The 22,346-nt window shown below is 40.0% G+C and overlaps 1 protein-coding gene across 2 annotated transcripts; it reads left to right on the top strand.

Moving 5' to 3' along the window:
• The first annotated feature begins 1,903 nt into the window (after window positions 1-1,903).
• sirt7 (sirtuin 7) lies at window positions 1,904-22,111 on the top strand. Of its 2 annotated transcripts, none has more exons than XM_042056195.1 (10): window positions 1,904-2,360; window positions 3,969-4,106; window positions 4,222-4,254; window positions 4,467-4,537; window positions 8,804-8,876; window positions 9,075-9,173; window positions 10,795-11,031; window positions 11,116-11,196; window positions 21,532-21,638; window positions 21,738-22,111. In XM_042056195.1, exons 1-10 carry the CDS (start codon window positions 2,148-2,150, stop codon window positions 21,928-21,930), a joined length of 1,245 nt encoding a protein of 414 aa, XP_041912129.1. In that variant the 5' UTR covers window positions 1,904-2,147; the 3' UTR covers window positions 21,931-22,111. The 2 variants fall into 2 exon arrangements, with proteins under 2 accessions (XP_041912129.1, XP_041912128.1); XM_042056194.1 differs by having other exon boundaries at window positions 1,906-2,360; window positions 4,222-4,326.
• Window positions 22,112-22,346: the final 235 nt, after the last annotated feature.

Here is a 22,346-nt window from a genome sequence, read left to right as displayed (position 1 = left end):
ATCCATGCTTGTATTCAGCATGTCGTCTGTTAACTGTAAAACCAGTTAATATTTTTTTAAATCATATAAAGCTTGAGTGAATAGAGTAGAAAATGTAACCAATTTATCTCAATGAAACTCTGCTTGTCCTAACACTTTGAGACAGAATTCATGCAAAGCCCATGAATCAAATAAACTCAGAATAGTGGTAAATAACTTTGCAATGATAGCTCACATTAACTCTACAAAAACGTAACGTTAGCTATAGGCATGTATTATCGTGTTATATTAGCAGCTGCCAAACATTTTCCTCAAGCAAAAAAAATCAAACGTTATTTACATTTGGTAAGGCACTAGCGCATACCATTATTAATTTCGGACCCCAAACAAACAGGATGTCCATTTCTCTGCATTTCATATAACACTATTTCAAACACTTCATACATTACCTTTCCATACATAAAATCTATCAGCATGCTAACAATGAATAACAAACCTCAAACTCAAGTAACCTAACGTTAAGTTAATGTTAACAGTTCACTGACTAAGTCGGTTAACAGTTCACTGCAAGCTTGCGGCTGCTTCGTAATTTAATTGACAAACTTAACATATTGTGACAGCAACAAATAAACGTCCCTTTCACATAATGATGATAACCAACATAGATTGTGACTCACCAAGAAACTTCTGTGGAGGATGAAACGCTGCCATCGATTCTTCACGTTAGAATTCTAGCTGATACCATAGACATAATATACATAGACGCCGCATCGACCGCTGCTCCCTACTAGCGCTGACGAGATTTGGAGCCGCCATCTTGGACCGGTCATCCACTCCACTCAGTGTAATCTGTTTGGCCGGTGCAATGAGCTGTCAGCACACTTAATTAATCATATCTCACTGAATACCGAACAGATTTTCACGCGGTTTTTTTTGCTGCAAAGGTCATACATGTAGCTATGATACAGGCCACATTGTTCGAAAATACAAAATACAACCAATAGTATGGTAATGTTAAATCTTACTTGTGAAAAGTAAATCCCCCCGAGTATGGTCCGCCGATTTGAGCAGGAACATGCTGCACAGTGCTGTCATCTTGTGTTTTCTGCTGCAACGCAATGAGGAGTATGACAGGTCCAAGATGGCGGCCGCATTTCTTGTTTCCAGCAGCCAATGCGGCGTCTATGTATATTATGTCTATGGCTGATACTTTCGTTAGCCAAAATGTATCGGTTCTTCACGTTAGCTGATACTTCCGTTAGCCAAATGTATTGTTTCTTCACATTAGCAGAGACATTTCTGGTTAGCCAAATGTATTCTTTCCTTTACAGTTCACTGTGTGCTTTAGCTTTCAAGCTTCATAGGTGCATTACTGCCACCAGTTGTTTGGGAATGGAATTGCATCTCTGATCGTCGTTCTCAACAAGTTTGACACTAATTGATGATTGACGTTACAGGGGCCAGTCAGGGGCCAATGAGATTTCAGATGGGGCCCCGCCCCTAGTATATATCTATGGTTGTTGCCCACAACTTTTTTATTTTAATTTTTTTATTACATACAAAAATCACCATACAAATTATAACAAATTCAACACAAAGAGGCCATAATGTCAGAACATAAAAATAAAAAAGTTGTGGGCAACAACCATAGATACTGTCAGTATAACAACGACCCAACCTGTAAGAAATCGAAAGGACGTAAGTACTCGTTCATTCAACTTTTGACCTATAATCCATATTGATCTTGCAGAAACCACAATCAAATCTTCGATTTTTCAACGACAACCAGGTGAAAGAGACACATTTAGCCGTCTAGCTCCATAGACCCCCATTGTTTTTGCACTTATTCGTGATCGCCCCTAGCGGAACTGCAACAGATTGCAGGTACAATAGGGAGTGATCCGGCTCTCCGTAAACGGGCTCTGCTGTCGCAGAGATAAGGGCTCTGACTGTCGCTAGTTTCACGCTCTGAAAAGCATTTTAGAAATAGGGTTAAGCGGGAGGGGAAAACGCTGTTTTTTCACATTTTTAAAAGACACTGGACTATAGGATATAGTGCACTACGGTGCTAGTCCCATAGGTGACAGCAATGCAACTTTTTGGATGCCGGCTGTCGTAAAACCCCAAAGAAGAAGAAGAAGAAGTTTCACGCTGCTGCTGCTGAATTTATGAGTCGGCTGGAGGCTGACTGGAGGGCGCTGCTCAAAAATCGCCTCACTCCGTGTACCTGTCTGTCCTCTTATTTGTCGTTGGTTTGTATACAATATCAAACGAACATGGAGGGACATACACATAACTCCGTCTCCTCCAGAAACGAGAGAAAAGCAGTCGAAAGGACCAGAATTGTGCAACGAGAGAAAGAGAGAAAAACACTGAAAACGGTAGGATAAATGAACATTTATTTACAAACAGTAGAGAGAAGTTTTAGCATGCATTTTTGTATGTTATCACCGAGGCGTATGAATATGCCATTGAGTCTTTGTTTAACCTACTGTTGCTGTTTTGTGAAAAAAAATAAAAAAAATATAACAAACTATTCCCGAAAACAGCACAATCAATGTTCTACTGAAATGCCAGAACGCCATGCAGTTAACTTAGCATTAACGACCATGATGCATATGTGGGGCACTTCTCCGAGTCCCTGCGGGCAGGGGGTGTACTCAAATGTAAACCTGAAAGCAAGGTCCACTTATCGAATACCATGATGATTTGTTTTAAGTAGGCTACAGAACTCAAAAAAGAGCCGGTAAATCCACATAGGCCTACGTCTCAAACTACACAATAATAAGTGACCACCAGTGGGGTATGAATCTCGATTAGTGGGTAGCGAGGTATGTTGCGCTCAAAGCCAGGGTATGCTGTGACACGAAAGTAGATCTGTTTTAGCGTCGCCGTATCGCATGGTGTTTAAGCTGTCAACCAAACCCGGTCGGGTATACGAAGCACGTTAGACATATATCTAGGCTTCACAAAGCCTTGACTCAGGGGTGTACTTCATAAGTGATACTACGATATGTGATATATTTGTCAAACTAGACTTTCAGCTCAGATCTGTGCGCGTTCTCGGTGTTGGGATGATGTTGGCCAATCGTGATTCGTGAAATGTGGAGACACACAAGACCGCCTACATTTAAAAACAATTACTTCCGCATTTGTGAGCGATAGCGTAATCTACACGGCGGTCATTTTTAGTGTCTAACGTCAAATAAATCGATTGTCATCAGTTGTTGTATGGTATGCACGTCCATAGTGGGATATTTGCACGCACAACACTATTAAAGCATATACGATATCCAAAATGTGTGTGGCCAAAAAACAATTGTGGCATTCCAAAATATGGCCATAAAAAAAAGTCCAAAATTCCCCAAATCCAGCCAAAAAGTAGCCAAAACTGACCCAAAGTGAGGCCATAATTGAAATGAAGCCCAGGTTGCTTTGTTAGCGGCCTTAAAGGAACCATATGTAAGATTTTGGCCAAAACTGGTTCTGCAATCACTTTCAAATTACTGTAGAGCGGTGTATTCCCCTCCCCCTCCCCCCTGACTCGAGGTTGCCAACCCGGATGCCAAAACACTACTGACTTTGTGATTAGTAGATAGGTAGAGGGTGGCGCATCAGGCCAAAACACAACATGACATGACAAAACACAACATCAACATCAGTTGAGGGCTGCAACTTCACTTTTTAAATGGCAATATCCTGGCCGGACTTCAGTTGTCAGTGATATAAGTATTTGAAATTAACATGATTTCTTAATGTCTAGTGACATATCAGGGCCATTTTATGATTAATTGAAAGACATTTCTTACATATGGTTCCTTTAAATCGTCTTGTTTTGTTTGTTCCTTCTCTAACTATTGTCATTTAGAGAATTTGCGAGCTATTCATGAAATATCTGAATAAGTGAAAAAAGTTTGAATCTGAATAAATGTGAAAAAGTTTTCTTGTAGTGGCTAAATTATTTTATATCTGCATTTTACATCATTTAGATATCAGACATTTTGAAGAAAGAAGATGGTGAACGCACTGAAATGGATCTGGCAGCTTTACAGCAGCACCAAGACATTGTGCAAGAATTGTGCAAACGCCAAATCCAGAGGACCTTGGTGAAGAGAAAGCAAGATGAGGTTTTTTCTTTTTGGTCATTTTTCAACTTTTAAATTCTGTAATCTGTTTCATTGTTCTTTTGTTAAATGAATGGTGATGCAATTTCAAACATTGTATATCATTTCTCACATTTAGTTGTTCGATGATGATGAGGAGCTGAGATTTAAGGTGAAACAGCTAGCAGAGGCAATACGAACATCCCAAAACCTGGTCATTTATACTGGAGCTGGCATCAGCACGGTAGTAACCTAATGAGACTGATTTAAGATGCATTATTAAGCAAAGAAGGAAATCAGCCAATGATTGACCATTGGCTTAAAGGAGAAATCCGGCGATTTTTCACATAGATATCCATTTCTCATATTTGATATGGTCTCCAGGCTGCATCAATTCCAGACTACCGTGGGCCTAATGGTGTCTGGACAAAGTTGAAGAGGGGTCTGCCAGTGAGGTAAATTGAAGAACAATGGGTTCAAATGTTTTTACTGTGCCACAAAATCCCAACTATTTAGCCCCCTTCACCAAGTAAATCTCTCAGTTCATATGTATTAGTCTACTTCCCAGCCCATAGAGCCCCATTATGGATCTAGACAGTTTGATTTAGAAATGTATAGTATGGGTCCCCAACATATAGAAGGCCACTGCTGCCAATGCCATCTGATTAGGGGGCCACATCAGTGCTCAAGAATAATACAAAAAAAAGAAAGATATTTCTGAAAATGCAATGTTTTTTTCCCATTATTTCAAATACTGTATAACACAAAACTGCAAACAGAAAGTGCAAGTCTTTTTTTAGCTCTTTTTAGACACCTGTACTAACAACTAGCTTATAAATAATAAAATGATGAAATAATTATGAATACAAATTATAAAAACAAACAAAACAAAAAACATAAAAACATGTATGTGTGTGTTTCACACCAAATACAAATATTTTCCTCTCATAACTTATTTAAACCTGGGGCCTATTGCACAAAAGCAGAATTAAGACATCCGGGATAAGTTACTGAGCTGCGCTCAATGAATCCAAAACAAGAGCGTACAGGCTTAATTGGTTGCACAACGAGCAAGCCAGGATGAGCAGACACAGATTCATCAAGCCAGGTTAAACCTATCCTGGATAAGTGCGCGCTCACGGCTCCCTCAAATAGACCCCGCCACCGATCACAGATTCACTGATTCACCATGGCAACTAGAGCGGCTTCATTGCTTCTTCTACGGTGTGAAGTAGGTAGCGATAGCCTTTTCACAACAGCAACAAACAGCAACATCTCTGTTTAGGAGAATATTGCAGCTAGTGCCGCGACCACCACGCGCAAAATGGTTAGGCACTCCCGTGACGTCACATTGTCGCATGACAGATCGGGAATGGCGAGTATGTAAGAGTTAATTAATGATCACAAACATTTAAATAATGACAGTGGGTCTAGGTATATGTGATAACAATGTGTAGTGGGCAGTGGAATAACTATTGGTTTCCGTTTGTGGTGACTGCTGACTGAGATAAGGGATGAGATTAAATAGATCCTGGAACTTGGTCTGGAGTAGGCTAGCTCCACAGAATGAATCACCATGGTAACTTATACCATAACATATCCTGCTGCCCCCTATCCCGCTTTTGTGCAACTGGATCACGGATAAATTGAGCCAGGATAACCAAGATATCCCGGCTTATTCCCTTATCCTAGTTTTGTGCAATAGGCCCCTGGTCTTAAACTTAAAAACAATTGGATTTTGACTTCAAGATTTCAAAAGGCCATGGCTTAAAAGTGGTCAGAGATAAAGTCCTACTGTAAATGTGAGGTCAATTTACCCATCTAATTTGCATATTATGATGCCACTGGATGGCAACCACCTCAAATTATGCACCTTTCAGTAAATACTGGATGTTGAACATATTTGAGCAGGTTTACTTTCTTTTTTTGTCATATTACCCACATAACAAATTAACAGGAAAAAAAGTATGCCTAAAGTGTAAACCAACAATAACAAACTATTACTATAACCACAAACCCTATGCTACTATACAATAAAGTAGCCTGGTGAAATCAGTTCTTATCACAGGTGACTTTGTAGTTCTTTAGAGCCCTACTTTTACCACCCCTGCTGTCTGTACCACGTCTATTACGGACACTATCATCACCCCCAGCTATGTTGAGCAGAGGGTCGAAATAAGCATGGTATGCTTAGTGGACACTGTCGAAAAGACGCAAAGACGCACCTCCATTCACAGACGCACCATGACTATCACTGTCAATAGACGGTTGATCATAATCTCCAAAAAGGCAGATATTCTCCTTCAGAATCAGAATAGGTGAATAACAGACCCAAGACTTCATCACTCATGAACTTTTTTCAACATTTGGTGTATTTCTGCTTTAATTTGTGGAAAACTATGGCCAGCATCACTTGCGTGTCATTACAAACAAATGCATGTCATCTTTGTGTTTCTCGCGTACTTCCTGAAAACTTTTCTGAAGTGGATTTGGGCTTGAATCGAAGCTCTGGATGTCTAGCAACTAGTGAAGGAGAGTACAAAAGAGATTTGCCACCTTACTTGGATCTATCGTCTGTTTTAATCAGTGTCGTTGTTTGTTGCAATTAAAAATACCCTCAAGGGCCGAATTACATTATTATTATTTTGACATCAGGTCGTGGGCCAGAATTGGGCCGGACCCGGGCTGTTAAAAATGCTAAAAAGGATTAGCTAAGTTAGCTAAGTAACATGGTTAGCATAGTTAGCATGTTAGCATGTTTAACAAAACTGCTAAAAATGATTAGCTAAGTAACATGGTTAGCATAGTTAGCATGTTAGCATGCTAGTTAGCATAACTACTAAAAATGATTAGCTAGGTTAGCTAAGTCACATGGTTAACATAGTTAGCATTTTAACATTGTTAGCATGCTAGTTAACATAGTTAACAAGTTAGCTAAGTAACATGGTTAGCATGTTAGCATTCTTAATATTTTAGTATAACTGCTATAAATTATTAGCTAAGGTAGCTAAGTCACACAGTTAGCATTGTTAACATAGTTAACAGCATTAACATTATTAACATTTTTTTTAAAAACTGCCTGAAAACATTAGCTAAATTAACTAAGTTAAGTTACTTGGTTAGCATTATTATCTTTGTTAACATAGTTAGCATAACTGCTAGCAAACATTAGAGCCATTCCAACTGTCAGTTATCGTCAACTATCCACCTATTTAACTGTTCAGTCATTCCAACTATATTAAACCTCATCTACCTAGCAGCCAATATAGTTTGTTTTTACTCTATATGATATTTTACATCATATTTTTGCATTTTCATGCACTGTATTTCCTTCAGGAAATGCTTTTCTTGTTGTTGTTGTTGTTGTTGTTGTTGTTGTTGTTGTTGTTCCAGTATTATTCCATTATACCAGTTTGTTTGTATCAGTTATTGCACTTTGAGGTGTATAGTAGTAAGTATATATACTCTTTTGATCCCGTGAGGGAAATTTGGTCTCTGCATTTATCCCAATCCGTGAATTAGTGAAACACACTTACCACACAGTGAACACACAGTGAGGTGAAGCACACACTAATCCCGATGCAGTGAGCTGCCTGCTACAACAGCGGCACTCGGGGAGCAGTGAGGGGTTAGGTGCCTTTCTCAAGGGCACTTCAGCCGCTTCCTATTGGTCGGGGTTCGAACCGGCAACCCTCCGGTTACAAGTCCGAAAGCGCTAACCAGTAGGCCACGGCTGCCCCAATCAGCACATTTTCATGCCGGGAATAAACAGTTTTGAATCAGTTTATTGATTCCGTTTATGTCAATATTCCGTTTAACCTCTTTACAAGCAAGTACAATGTCACATTTTGAGCATATTCCTGTTTACATAGCAATCAACATTATTCAGAATAAGTCAGTGACGCAGCCTACAAATATGCTCCCAACGTCATGACGTAAATCTCCGCTGGTGGAATTCCCTCTTTTGGCTGCATAATACAACGTCTTCAGGGTCTTCCACCTGTATTTTACTTGTTGAGGCGTATGTTGATAGCCAGCCTCATTAAGTTTTTTTACGAATCTTTTTAAAAACGTAGCTATTACGACATTTTCTCCCGTCGATGAACTCCATGTCATTTTTATGATTGCAAGACATAAGTTTGTCTCCTTTTTCCAAAAGTGTGCGCATTGTTTCGCCATGATTAGGAAAGTGCGTGAGAGAATTGGTTCATTTCATCCGAATTCTGTGCGAATTGAGAATGTGCAGGCCTACAACACTCTTCCTTCTAGGAGCATATTGCATTTAAGGCGTTTTAATGACCCAATATTCTGTTTAAAACAAGCATATGCTAGGGTGTGCAAATGGTTTATTAGTAAACCGAATATGGCCTTTTTCGGTTTATTTCAATCAGGATTTAGGTGTTTACAAGACACGCATATTCGGTTTATTCCCAATAAATTGATTTGAAACCGTTTATTGGCTGCATGGAAGCGTTCTGTATGTCTTGTTCACATAGTACTACTAGATGATGATGATGATGATGATGATGATGATGATGATTTAGTTATTATTAGTTTATCACATGATTTCTATTTCTCAGTCTTGGTTGAACCTGCTGGCCTATATCTCCTGTATAAATAATAACATTTATTGCTCAGGTGCAGTTTCAGCAATGTCAGGATATCAAATTAAAGCTTAATCTTGCCTTCTCTTTACACTAATAAGTCTCTCTGTTTTTTAGAGTGGCAGATTTGAGTCAAGCTGAGCCCACTTTCACACACATGTGCATCAAGATGTTGCATAAAGAAAAACTGGTATGTGGGTCAAATAAACAAAGCCCCATTAGGAATTTTAAGGCTCCTCTACAAAGTAATTTATATTATATACACTTTCTTCTTACTGATATTATTGTTTTCCCAGCAAACTTGTTGTAGAATTGAGTATTATTTATATAATTCCATCTTTTTAACGGAAACTAAAACTTGACTGTTTTCTTGTTTGTGTTTTGACAGGTTCAGCAAGTGGTCTCTCAAAACTGTGATGGACTCCACCTAAGAAGTGGACTCCCCAGGCAAAACCTCTCTGAGCTACATGGAAACATGTTCATAGAGGTGTAAAGCATTTTTCACTTTTCTGCTTATAATAAGGCATTTTACGAAAGGAGATCCTGTATTATACTGCACCATTCCAGCCTCTGTATACAGTATTAAAAAAGTAAACTTGCAGGTTAAAGTGAAAAGTGAAATGTATGAAAGTGTAGACTGTATACTGTTGAATTATGCGAAAACGTGAAATTCGTCATTTTAACCTGTACGTTTGTTTATTGTGGATTTTCTCAAAATACCACCGTGTGCAACACGACTGGTTTCACCTTGCAGGGTCACATTTGTTACTCAGGCCTACTTTGCTAAATATATATATATATATATAATATTTCTGACTATGGCATAGCTTTAGCTCCCCACCCAAGTAGGCTAATGATTAAAAAAAAACACACACACCCAAGAATTTGTATATACGCAATATTCAGTATACGCAATATTTTGCTTTTTATGTTAGACACTATTGATACCGTGAGAAATGTACATTCTTAGGGAAAAAGCCTCTTATCAGTTAATCGTTAATTGATCAATAAGGTCAATCAACTAATGATTAATGAATTAATCGATATTTTGCTAGTTCCTACAGACAAAATATTGCAAACTTTGAAAGTGTATAGAGTGTATAAGTGTATAGAATCTTACAATACAAACATGATGTTACAATACAAACATGGTGTCACACATCACATTCATGATCTTACAATACAAACATGATGTCACACATCACATTCAGCCAGATCTGCGCTGGGATGGCAGTGTTTCCCACAGAATTGGATTCAATTTGTGGCGGTAGCTGACTTGGACATTGGGGGGGGGGGGGGCATCGTCTTGGTAGTGTATAGGTCTAATTGAGTGCCTGTCACTTTAAGACGTTCGTGATTAACACAGTTAAAAGGCTGCTGATGTGTGGATGCAATTCATAACGTTTTCTACATAGTTAAAATAAAGGTTCGTACTTCTCCTTGGGACAAGCACTTTTGAATTTTGGAAAACACTTTTCCATTTACATCGGGATTTTGCTAACATTCAGTGTCGGAGTCAATAAATGAGCCCTTCAACCAAATTGACAAGCAGCTGTAAGTAGGCTAAGCATGCTAAATTCAACATCCAAACAGTATTCTAACATTAGCTTTGAGATACTGCTTGATTGCATAACTTAACGTAGTTTAGTTTCTTCAATGTAGCCTACTATGTTGTGATAAGACCTTAGCAGAGTTAACTTCAATGCAGCAGTTTTGAACAAATTTGCGAAGCATGGTCACGATGCTACTATGTGGCAACAACAATCCTTCAACAATTGTGAATACTTTGTTAAATGCACATGCAGAGGAGGGGCAGCAGGCTACGAGAGAGAGTGGGGCGGGGTAAGGAAAGGCTGCTTGTGTAAGCGCAGCTCAATGGCAATGCAAGGATTTGATCTTGTATTTAATTTAAAATAAATTAAATTAAATTAAACATAGAATATTAATCTGTGGCGGCCGATTTTGATTTCCTGGCGCCCCGCCACAGATTAGTCAATATATGTGAAACACTGAATGGTAATTGATTACATCAAATGTAATTGATAACTGATATATGAATTCCTACCTGAAAGTACCATAAACTAAATTCTCCTTTTTTCATGTTGTAGGTGTGTATGACTTGCATCCCAGTGAGGGAGTACATACGTCTCTTTGATGTAACAGAGCGCACAGCTGTACACAGGCATATAACTGGGCGACAATGTTGTCATTGTGGAGGAGATCTTAGGGACACTATTGTGCACTTTGGAGAACGAGGCACCCTGGACCAACCGCTTAACTGGAAGGGAGCTATAGAGGCAGCTGAACGCTCTGATACCATCCTTTGTTTGGGCTCAAGCCTTAAGGTAGGAGAATGAGAATTTAAACAGTTATGAAGATATCACTTTATCATCTCTCTAAATAAAGTTTTGATATTATTTGCTCATTAGGTGCTGAAGAAATATCCACGCCTCTGGTGTATGAACAGACCTGCTAATAAGAGACCAAGACTCTACATTGTCAACTTGCAGGTATTGTTATTGAAATGGCTCATGATAGAAGCCTTCATCAAGGGTACCATTTTCAGTTGGCAATTAACTAAGAGAGAGCCAATCACTATTCTTATTATTTGTCAGTATTGTTTTGATATTGCTTTACTTATCTTTGTAAGTTATTCTTTTAACCATCTTTCAATCTTTCAACACACAATTCATAACTTTGTAAGTCACTTTGGATAAATGTAAATAACTAAAATGTAAATAACTAGGGCTGTCAAACGATTATTTTTTTCATAATCGCGATTAATCGCTGAATTTCTATAGTATCGCAATTAATCACAATTAATCAGATTTTTTTTCATTTTTACAGCTTGAAAAACATGTGCCATGTTTGGGCATTAATATCTTGACAAATATTTTCCCTAGCCTCCTCAAATTTTCTAGGGTGGAAGACCAACTCCTAAAAAGCATGTGTAAACAATTTAAAGTCTGTACTAAAAGTCTCCTGGCTTTCGAAAGGGCCATAGATTTCGGAAAAATGTGCATTAAGTGTGATGTTGAGGGTATTAAAAAACATTTTCATTTGGTATTATTTACTATTTCCTCTTCAAAAAACAGTTAATGTTTTCCAACAATTTGAAGTATCCACATCAAATGACCATGACATAATAAGGATAAAACAAGGCGTGTTTGTATTTTTGTGCCATTTTCAAGCAACTGAAATGGTATGTGGGGTAGCTAGGGGGGCTAGTAGGACCATAAAAATCTATGTGGAAATAGTTAAGTATATGGATATTTAATGTGTAAAGTACCAATATTGTACCAAGTCCCATTCACAGAATAAATGCATGTAGTTAGAGGTGTTTTGGGAATACCAAAATAAACATTTACAATAAACAATAGATAGTTAGCCTCCCCTCAGGTGAAACAGCATAGCATTTTGCTCCTTTTATAACGGTGTTCCCAAAACACCTGTATCGCATTGTGATTAACATGTTAACGCTGACAGCCCTAGTAATAACCATTTTTTTTGCAAAAAGAATCCTTCACGCTATTGAACATATAATTTATTCAAATGTCATTTTGTATGGGCTACATACAGCAGCATTTCTCAAATGTCGTTTGTAAGCTACCCTTAGTGGTCCGTGAACAGATGTGGTAAAATATATTTTATATCAGTGTTTCTTAAACTGCATATGCACGACTCCAAAGCAAAGCTGTGAGTGTGTATGTGAGTTTTGTATGTTCATCCAAACAGAATGAATTGAATTAAAAGAGTTGTTTGTTTAACAGGCCTGACAGACTTCAATAAGCCAACAGTTTTGAGACACTACCTATGCAGCTAGGACAGTTTACATTTAGATGTCGATGGTCTGTGAGTTTAGTTTTTTTGGTTATATGGTCCTTGGTCTGTTCCAAGCTGACAATCTGGTTGGATACATCTTGTTTTTTTAATAGTATGATGTCCTTACTTACTTACCGTTCGACGGCATCTTGAATTTAGTCACGATAAGTCGAGCGACGAGTACGAACGAACAGGTATGATAAGGGATCAGATTCCAAAAATAATTCAGTGGAAATGCATGGATTCAGTTGCTTCCAGTAGCAGCAACTGGAATCCATGCATTTTCACGGAATTATGGAGACTTACAAGTTACAGTGGGCAGTGCTTCGACTTGGCCAGCTTCACTCGCGGTCCGCGCGTGGGCTCACGCGGTATCACGCGACTTTAATTTGTATTTTTCCAGTGAGACGCTGCAACAACCCAAACAACCGGTAGATGGCTCAAGTGAGCAGGGTGTCTCGTAAAAAGAAATGGAGCCTGGAAAACCCTACACAGACTTCACTACAGACTTTAGCAGACTGGTTTAGAAATAATTTAATAGCCAGAGATATGCCTGCCCTGTCCTAATAAAGAAATATTTGGTTAACTGCGAGTGAATCCCGTTTGCAGCCGTTGAAAAAACGCAGGACAAATTAAACATTCTGGTTTTCTCTGAGTGCAACGATGTTAGACAGACATCATTTGGACAAAATATAGAGCATATTAACCTCCGTTGCTCAGCCAAATGCCTTCCTGTTACGTCCTGTTATCACGGAGTTACAGGCGATAAACAATTTTTGATGGTCACACGTTTACTTCATTAGCGGTTTATTTTATTTTTTTGATTATTAAAGAGTGTTTTTCATTTAAAGGTTTGACTTCGTGCTTATTCAGTAGAGCATTTAGTGCTCTCCCCAATCCCAGACGTTCACATTCCATGTTTGTTTGTAATGGATGCAACCGCGATATAGGCTATGCGTTTGATGGCAATGAGTTGTTGAACCAAGACAAGCCCAGCAGCAATCTAGGGACTGTTCGTTATTTATTGAAGGGGCCACCGGAGGAATTTTGAGTGCTTCAGTTGCAAGTTGCATGACCCTCTATTGCCTGCTGTTCAATGACCCTCCGACAGAATTTTTAAAAAAGACATGACCCTCCCCTGCCAATTGTCGCTGTCTTCCGCCCGCGCCACAGCCACACACTGTGATAACGTTCTTAAATCAATCTTTCCCGTGAGCTTGCATGCTACCAGTCCTTCCTTTTCAAATGTGTTGCGTCTGTTTGCACAATTTCACAAATAATCATATGTGATTAATAATATGACAAATAATCCCTGTGCACGGGGACCGAAACAATGCATGCCAACTTTTTCCGTGTTTATCACGTATTTTAACTTTCCCCCGTTTTAATGTTTTCCCGTAAAATATCCCATATTTGAATACTCTCATAACAGCCCTGCCATCGGGCCTGTCACTGTGTTGCCCTGTTGCTACCCCTTGCCCTTCCAACGAAACAGATGTCTTCAAATCATCGTTTTCCTTGCTTGAAGGGTTAGAGTGATGTTAACCTATTTAAGTTTAATGGCGTGATTGTCGTAAGAGCACGATTCATTGGCGCTTGCATGTTCGGCCTTATGTCTACGTGCGCACCTGAGGCTACTCGGCTACAAGAGAAAGAATTTCCCCTGTTTGTCTGTTCACTGCAAGTTGGCCTACCATAACTTACCAACTCTGCACTGTAGACCCTAACTGGCTATTTATATTTTTCTGTGAAATAAGCAAATGTATTTGTTCAACTTTATGAAGCAGAATTACGCATAGGGTACTTGGAACATAATACATTTGACAAAGGACAGATGAATGTTGCTAGTGACAAAATATTAACTTTCAGTGTTTTACGATGTCTTTGTCATGGGGAAGTGTTTTTCCCCATGCATTTATTCTAGGTTACTGTCAGTGATTGACGCGAGAGAAGCGGGGTCTGTGTTGTGTTGCGTTAATTTAATTTATTTTCATTGGGCATATCGTGCCGTGCCGTCCACAGCTCTTCAGGTCTGACAAAGCCAAAATTACTCCTTTTGAAACAATGAGTGCAGGAAGCGCGTTTGTATGGTTATATTGCTTGACGGGGGGGATCCCAAGCAGCTTTCAGCCATAAGGCTACTTTGAGAACATTTAATTAACCCGACACTAATATTCAAAATGTTGAAAACTATTTCGGCATAGCCTATAAAGCAGTTTAATTAAATGGAATGTTAGTTGTAAACAAACGAGCTGCTTGGTGAGGCTTGGCCTCACAGATGCGCTCGTGCCTTAGATGGCCGGAAAAATCTTCACGATAGGCCTATTAACTAACCACCCGATTCACGTTGGCTGGGGGGAAGGGGGGCCATCAGACATTTGTGCCCAGTTAATCCGGCCCTGCCCCCAACAAATCACACCTTCCCACCTCTGACAGCTTAAAAGAAGTCAAGAGGACTCCTTACTCACAGACCTATTCACAAACCTGCAGCATTTTGCCGTGTTTTGAAATCCTATGCAGCTACAGGAGCTTCCAATCGTGAGGAAGCAATTTTGCATTGTAGGCATAACTAACATGCAATAACGCCGCCAACAACAACCAAAACTAGGCTAATTATTGTCAACATGTAAATTAAATGTAACATTATTGTGAATCAAATTAAATCAAATTATGTTCTCTTTTGCAAACGTAGGCATAGTAACAGAATAATTTAATAATGTTACAAAGATACTACATCAATCGGTATGTTTCATTAGGCTGCTAGGCTGTTTTGCCTTGATTCATTTAGGCTAGGCCTTTTTATTCAGGGCCGTATTCACAAAGAATTTTAAGGCTAAAAGTAGCTCCTAACTGGCGAATTTAGGAGCAACTCCTAAAAATAATGGGTGTTTCACTCCTAACTTTAGGACTTTTTCACAAAAAGTAATTCAAGAAGCATTTTAGACCTAAAAGTAGCACCTAAGTCTGGGACAACTTAAGTCGAGAGGACTCCTAACTCACTAAGACCTATTCATAAACAGCTTTTTGTGGCATTTTACGTTGCGATGTTTTGAAATGCGTAGCCTATGCGCAACAGGAGCTTCCAATCGCGAGGGAACAATTTTGCATTTTTAAAAGGGATGCAATAACGCCACCAACAACAACCAAAACTACTCATTGTTAACATGTAAATGAAATGTAACGTTTCATTGTGAATCAAATTAAAATGTTCTCCTCTTTGCAAATGTAGCCTAGGCATATGGTGACAGATTAATTTAATAATGTTGCAAATGTAGGCTACTGCATCAATTCATAGGCCTATGTTTCATTAGGCTACTAGGCTATTTGTTTTGCCTTACTCTTTATTCATTTAGGCTAGGCCTTTTTATTCAGTTATTAATCATCTTCCGTCCTTCGCACTACTTGTGTAGCGCACGCATTCTCTGACCTGTCACCTGTCACTCATCATCGGAAGAGAGGTGTTTGGAATTCCTGCGTTACATTTGTCAGCCAATCAAGGTGGTCACTTCAGTCAAGCTCGTGCATGAGTAATGACGTCATCCATAGCCACAAAGACTCACTCCTAGTTTAGGAGTTGTCTGAAAGGCTTTGTGAATAACTTTTAAGAGAAAACTCCAAGCTAAAATCTTTAAGTGCGATTTAGGAGTAGCCTACTCCTAGTAGTAAGATAAAAGCCTTTGTGAATAGCCTACGGCCCCAGTTATTCATCATCTTCCGTCCTTGTGTAGCGCACGCATTCTGAGACCTGTCACTCATCATCGTAAGGGAGGTGTTTGGAATCATGCCCGCGTTACAATCATCAGCCAATCAAGGTCGTCACGCTTGCCCATTTACCCAAATTAATGGTCGAATATTACTGATGATCATTGTTATTTAAGAACATGCAGTGTGCGTAGGGTACCAAAAACATCTTGCTCGTAAAAAAGCATCATAACGCACATTCTGGCGGGTCTGTTATTTACTGTAGGCTGGGCAAACCACAGGCCTTTATTTTGGGCATTCATTCATTCATTCATTCATTCATTCATTCAACCTTTATTTACTCTCGGAGGGTCATTGAGGGAAGCCCTCATTTTCAATGAAGCCGAGATTACAGAAGTGAAGCAAAGCGCTCCTAGCCTGGCGAGCCAGACCCACATTAAAATGTAGGGTCTGGGCACGCACCGTTCGCAGTGCTCAGTCCGAGGGGCGGGATAATCAGTTGTCTTTCAAATTCCCTCTGCACGCAATAGGATATTTGTTTTCAAGTAGCAGGGAATTCAAGCCAAAACGTTGCAACTCTGCCATCAATCATTATGTTATGCCCACCAAACGACTCTATACACGATTTCAAAGGCTTGATTAAGTTTCGATTTCTGGAGCTCACAAGCCAACGGAGAGTTGCTAGACTAGTCCTGCTGCCGCTAGGGGCGCGTCTAGATTTCTAGGCTAAAGCGCTCCACAAACAAGACAACATTCAAGGCCTTCTGTTGAAGAATTTTACATAAAGCCTGCGCTAACAGTAATTCTCCTGCCCCTGATAGGCCTACCACAGCTGTGGATAGTGTGGAATGTTCAAGTAATAACACAATCCAATGTGTGTCTCAATTGTCTTTGCAACGAACTTACATGACACAATGCCATAAAATATGCCAGTTTTAGGACACAGAATAATGTTTGTAATGATACCAGGTAGGCCTATGTTTAACAGTAACAAGTGTAATGAGCTATTCATTGTCGAAGGTGCATGGTGAAGTGAAATTCTTACTTTGGAAAACAAACATTTGCCGATATCATCGCCGATCATCAGAATATTGCAACAGATTCTGTGTTCTGGACTGCAGGTAACTTGTTAAGCCAGTGGTTCTCAAACTTTTATTTCATTCCCCACTTTGATCAAGGGGCATGACTGATGATAGTGGAGATAACGTGTTATCCCAAGGCTTTTGCAAGTCAGCATCTTCGACGGTAGTCTATTAAAAATATTTAAAAAAAAAGTTTTCGATGTCCCAAACGGAGAGCCATACTTTATTGTTTTTAATGATCTCTATGCTACTCACAAAAATGTAGGCATGGGGACATGATGAAGTAGGCTATCCAACTGTCGTGTGTTAAATTATTGTGATTACGAGCCAGTGGTTTTCAAACATTATGCGTGACTCGGACATCTAACTAAAGGCAACAGGCTCATATCGTCCTCGCATTCGCAAAATGAGGACCAGTGTTTTGTCAAATTGCAAATAGCTATTCGTTTTAACGATTTTTTTTTATTTATGATGGTATGAAGTGCTTTTTGTATAGGCTACTATCTTAATCTTGGAATATGGGGAGGGAAGTGGCGCATCTGCAGTCAGCCAAATATGAATGTAATTCTGCGGCATAAAGCAGATGTATTTGTTTATTGTACAGAAAAATAAAAATGACATGTCGAGCAGTCAATTGACTACATTGCAGTCAAGAAGTAGGGCAAATTAAGACACTGTTTTGATTTGCGTAGTTGCGTTACCGCCAACACTGACAATAACATAGACAGATAGCAAATTAAGATATTTTTTTGTTTTGTGGAACGGCACCGGTAGGCTATCAAAAGCAGAATTCGATTTTCGCTACCACCATGTAGTCAAGCCTTAAGCCATACCCAAGTAGCCTTAATCGAGGTAATGTTTAATTACGATTTATTTTGTTATTGAATTCATAGGCTGGGATTCCTCTCGGTAACAATTACGTTTAAAGGTAGCCTAGCCTCCTGCTTTTTCAGAAGGGGCGGCAGTCAGGCTACTGACAGAGCGATGTACAGTGGCTGAAAGTGGTACTAAAGCTTCACGCCTCGTAATTCGCGACTGAAGTGGCCATTTTAAAGCGATGCCCACTGTACCTTGAAAGGAATAAACTAATTGATACCACGGTGCAAAAAGCTAGAATCCCTGGCTTCTCCGGGTTCTTAGAGCATACCAGCATATGTTTGGCACCAAATTCAGTTAGCGAAGCGTGAGAGGAGAGACCTGCACGTTGTGTTCTTGGATGTGGCTAATGCTTTTGGATCAGTACCGCATAGTCTGTTGGGAGGCCTTTGATTATTTCAGAATCCCAGGTAGCATTAAAAGCCTAGTAAAAGCATACTTTCTGGATATTCAATTTTGTTTTACTACAGCTTAGTACACCACAGGGTGGCAATAACTCGAGGTAGGAATCATGGCGGGATGTACCATCTCCCCACTTGCTTTTACAATGCCAATGGAGGTCATTATTAGGGCCTCAAAATCGGTAGTGGGTGGGGAGAAGTTGCAGGGAGGGCCACGCCTCCCCCCGATTAGGGCTTTCCTGGACGACATGACAACCTTGACGTCAACCGTTCCATGCACAGGTTGCTGGATAAGTTAAATAGGTGAAGCCAAGGAAGATGGTGAAGCCAAGTAAGTCTAGGAGTCTCTCAATTGTTAAAGGGAAGGTAATATATAAAAGTTTGATATAAATAAAGAAGTGATTCCCACTGTTCTGGAGAAACCAGTGAAGACTCTAGGAAGGTGGTATGATGCAAGCCTCAGTGATAAGTCACAGGTTGAAGACTTGAGACAGGACACTAGGCAAGGTATTGAAAAAATTGACATGTCAGGGCTGCCAGGTAAGCTCAAGCTTTGGTGTCTTCAGTTTGGTTTATTGCCTCGGCTAATGTGGCCATTGACAGTTTATGAAGTTCCTCTGTCAAGGTTGGAAAAAATTATCAACAGATTAACAGGCAGTTAAGCAAGCTCAATCAGCATTGAGGCATAGGGATATAATGGGCCATGTGCAGCATGGGCGGGGGTGGGGGGGTCTAGGGGTGGATGTAAGTAAACCCTTGTGGAGCAAGGCTTCTGCAGGAGAAAAGAGGAAAATGGTAGTGGAGGAAATGCATAGACAGGAGGAGACTGTACGATGTACTAAGGCAGTGTCACAGGCAAAACAAGGGCAGTGGGTGAACTGGGAAGGGGTGGAAAAAATACGGACAGGATGGAAAGGGATTAGATGGAAAGAACGCATTAGATGGAAAGATCTATGGGGCATGAAAGCTGGTAGAATCAGATTTATGTTAAGTGCTACATATGATGTGCTCCCATCTCCCAAGAACTTACAGTAAGTCAATGGTTTGGTGAGGATGATAAATGCACACTTTGTTTGTGTGTGGGCAGCCTCCACTATATCCTATCAGGGTGCAAGGTAAGTCTCACCCAGGGGCGGTATATGTGGCGTCACAACCAGGTATTGAAATGTTTGGCAGTGGCAATTGAGGATAAAAGGGGAGGTCAATTCATTAGCCTAAGTAAAGGGGTTAGGCAAATTAACTTTGTGGCCAGATCTGCTATTGGCTTGCTGTCTGAATTGGGCATTTGTGGAAGAAGTCTAAGGCAGGTGGTTAGTAACATGTTCTTGGCAGCAGAACGAGCAAGCGAATGGTTGTGGGTAAGAAGAAGTTACCCTTCCTGGGGCGCAAGCTAAGGTAAGCTAACTGGCTCTTTTGTTTTGTGTTTGTGACTGTGCTTAGGTCGATGGTGGTTGGTTAGGGTTTTTTAGGGTTATGGTTCAGTCTACATCAACAGGCTGGACCAACCTAGACCATGCCTAGGTTGGTTAAGAGTATTTGGATATTTTATTGTGGTAATATGGTGGCAACATGGGGCGTAAGCTAAGGTAAACTAACTGGCTCATTTGTGTTGTGTTTGTGATGGACTGTGCCTAGGTTGATGGTGGTTGGTTAGGGTTTTTATGGTTATAGTTCAGTTCGCATCAACGGGACGGACCAACCTAACCAACCTAGACCATGCCTAGGCTGGTTAGGAGTATTTTGGGTATTGGATATTTCAATGTGGTAATATGATGGCAGCATGGAGGGGAGTGTCTTCACTTGATGAGGGTGCCCACTTGATAACCCCAATGGCATGCTGCATACTATAAACTGCTGTTAGATGGGCCATTTGTCTTGTTTGTGACCATTGGTTGGCAGATTGGTGGTTAGCGTGTTTTTCTTTAAGTTAATTTGGGTAGGGGCGTCTGAATGTGTTTTTACCTTGGATTTTGGCACAAGGGATTATAACATCTAATCCTGTGTATTAATGTAATGGGGTAGACTGGTGGCAATTGGTTGCATGTGTTTGTGGCGCGATGACGTGCCACCAAGAAGAGTAGGCCTGTCACTTTATGAATGGAGCTCAATGACGAAGATAGTGTGGACCGATGGCGGATGAGTGCGGCGAGAGAGAAGTTGAAAACTGAATGTTAGACGAAAGTGTGTGGATCTTATTTTCACTCTGGTGGATTATCAGATGACCCTGTGTTACCCTGAGAGCGTTTCTGGACCCTGACACCCTTCCAAGAATTCAGTAGGCTATCTATTTGGAGTTATCTGCTACCGACGGAACCAACAGCACTGGAGGCCGGGTTTGAGCAAGACTTTTTCTGTTCTTTGGCCTGTTTCCCTAAGCCTGTCAAGTTTGTGACTGCATCTCCAAAACCTTTTCACCTGCCCTCCATACCTACCGCTGCCCCAATGTACATTTTTTTGAAATTGCAAACAATAGCCAACCATTTCCGTGGCAGCACCCACACAACAAAATGTCTAATTCTTTCACCTCTATGAGGAAGCTGATTGCTGCAGTAGCCTATATTACATTAACGTTTATGATCTTAATAGACGTGTGTTGAAGTGTTTGCTATTTATGTGTTCTCCGAAAGGTTTTTGAACGAACAACTGCAACTGAATATTTTGAGTTTGTTTGATGCCATGTTACCCTTTTCAATTGTGTGTACTAGAGCAAAACCCCTTGTGTTGCAACCACTGTCTGTGATACAGCGGTGGTCTCCAAGTGTTTCCCCGAACCACAGCGCTATCCGTTGGTTTAGAATAAACGGTAAAACAAATAACCGAGAATGAGTTTGTTTCACATCACCTGCCAACATTTAATATAGACTGAACAATGACAAGGCTGGTGTAGAATTTTAGAACACTGTCAGTCATATGTATTGACATGATGTTCAGAAGGGGTCTAACCCAGGTTTTTTCTTTCAAGTGGACACCTAAAGATGATTTGGCCACTTTGAAAATCCATGGGAAGTGCGATGATGTGATGTCACTATTGATGGAGGAGCTAAACATTAAAGCACCAGCCTACAATAGGTAAGTAAGTTTTCGTGCTTCCTCTGAATATATAGTTTTTCATTGATGTAGACTACACTTCACCAACTGTAATTATTAATTTCACCTCATTTCTGACAGAGCGGAAGACCCAATCTTCAATATGGCTACAACTCTTCAGCCAAAGGAGGAGGCCAGTCACACACGGAAATTGTTATTGCCACATTCTGCTGTTGACACTGGTCATCCAGAATTCAGTGGCCATGTAGAAGGGACAGAAGGGACACAAGGAGGCTGGTTTGGACGAGGTTGCAACAAGGGACGAAAGAAATAACACATGGTGGATTTAAGACGAAATGTAGATTAATGTGGCGAAATGGCACAGTTTTGTAGTATTTGTCATTTTACCTTAGTATTGTACTCCATTGTCATTCTCTTGCTGGGCAAGTCTGTTGCCTTTACCATTCATGCTTACACAATTTCTTTGTCTTCATTAAAACTTATTTGTGCATCAAGTTTTATTTTCAAGAGACTTACCAAAGAAATACCATTTTGTTTTGGGGCTTGTTTAGAGATTGTTTTCCCTTCTGTTACCTTGCAAGGTTATCATCCAAGCATTCACTCATATCATTGTTAGGATATGTTCAGTGCTGAATTACTGTATGTCTCAAAGGAACTATACAGTGATGGCCAGTTGTTTGGACCTTTCCAAGAAAAACTAAAAATCCTCATTTTTTTTCTTAGAAATAA

Source organism: Alosa sapidissima, chromosome 12 (genome assembly GCF_018492685.1).
Source record: "Alosa sapidissima isolate fAloSap1 chromosome 12, fAloSap1.pri, whole genome shotgun sequence".
NCBI lineage: Eukaryota > Metazoa > Chordata > Actinopteri > Clupeiformes > Clupeidae > Alosa > Alosa sapidissima.
The sequence above is the reverse complement of the archived record's forward strand: the minus strand, read 5'-3'. Positions and strand labels throughout refer to the sequence as shown.

Excerpts from the sequence above, each read along its gene's own strand:
- sirt7 (XM_042056194.1), top strand. The coding sequence starts at position 2,148 with ATGAGTCGGCTGGAGGCTGACTGGAGGGCGCTGCTCAAAAATCGCCTC. Across the intron at positions 9,174-10,794 it reads ATGGAAACATGTTCATAGAG|GTGTGTATGACTTGCATCCC; the intron begins GTGTAAAGCATT and ends TTCATGTTGTAG. Across the intron at positions 11,032-11,115 it reads GTTTGGGCTCAAGCCTTAAG|GTGCTGAAGAAATATCCACG; the intron begins GTAGGAGAATGA and ends TTTGCTCATTAG.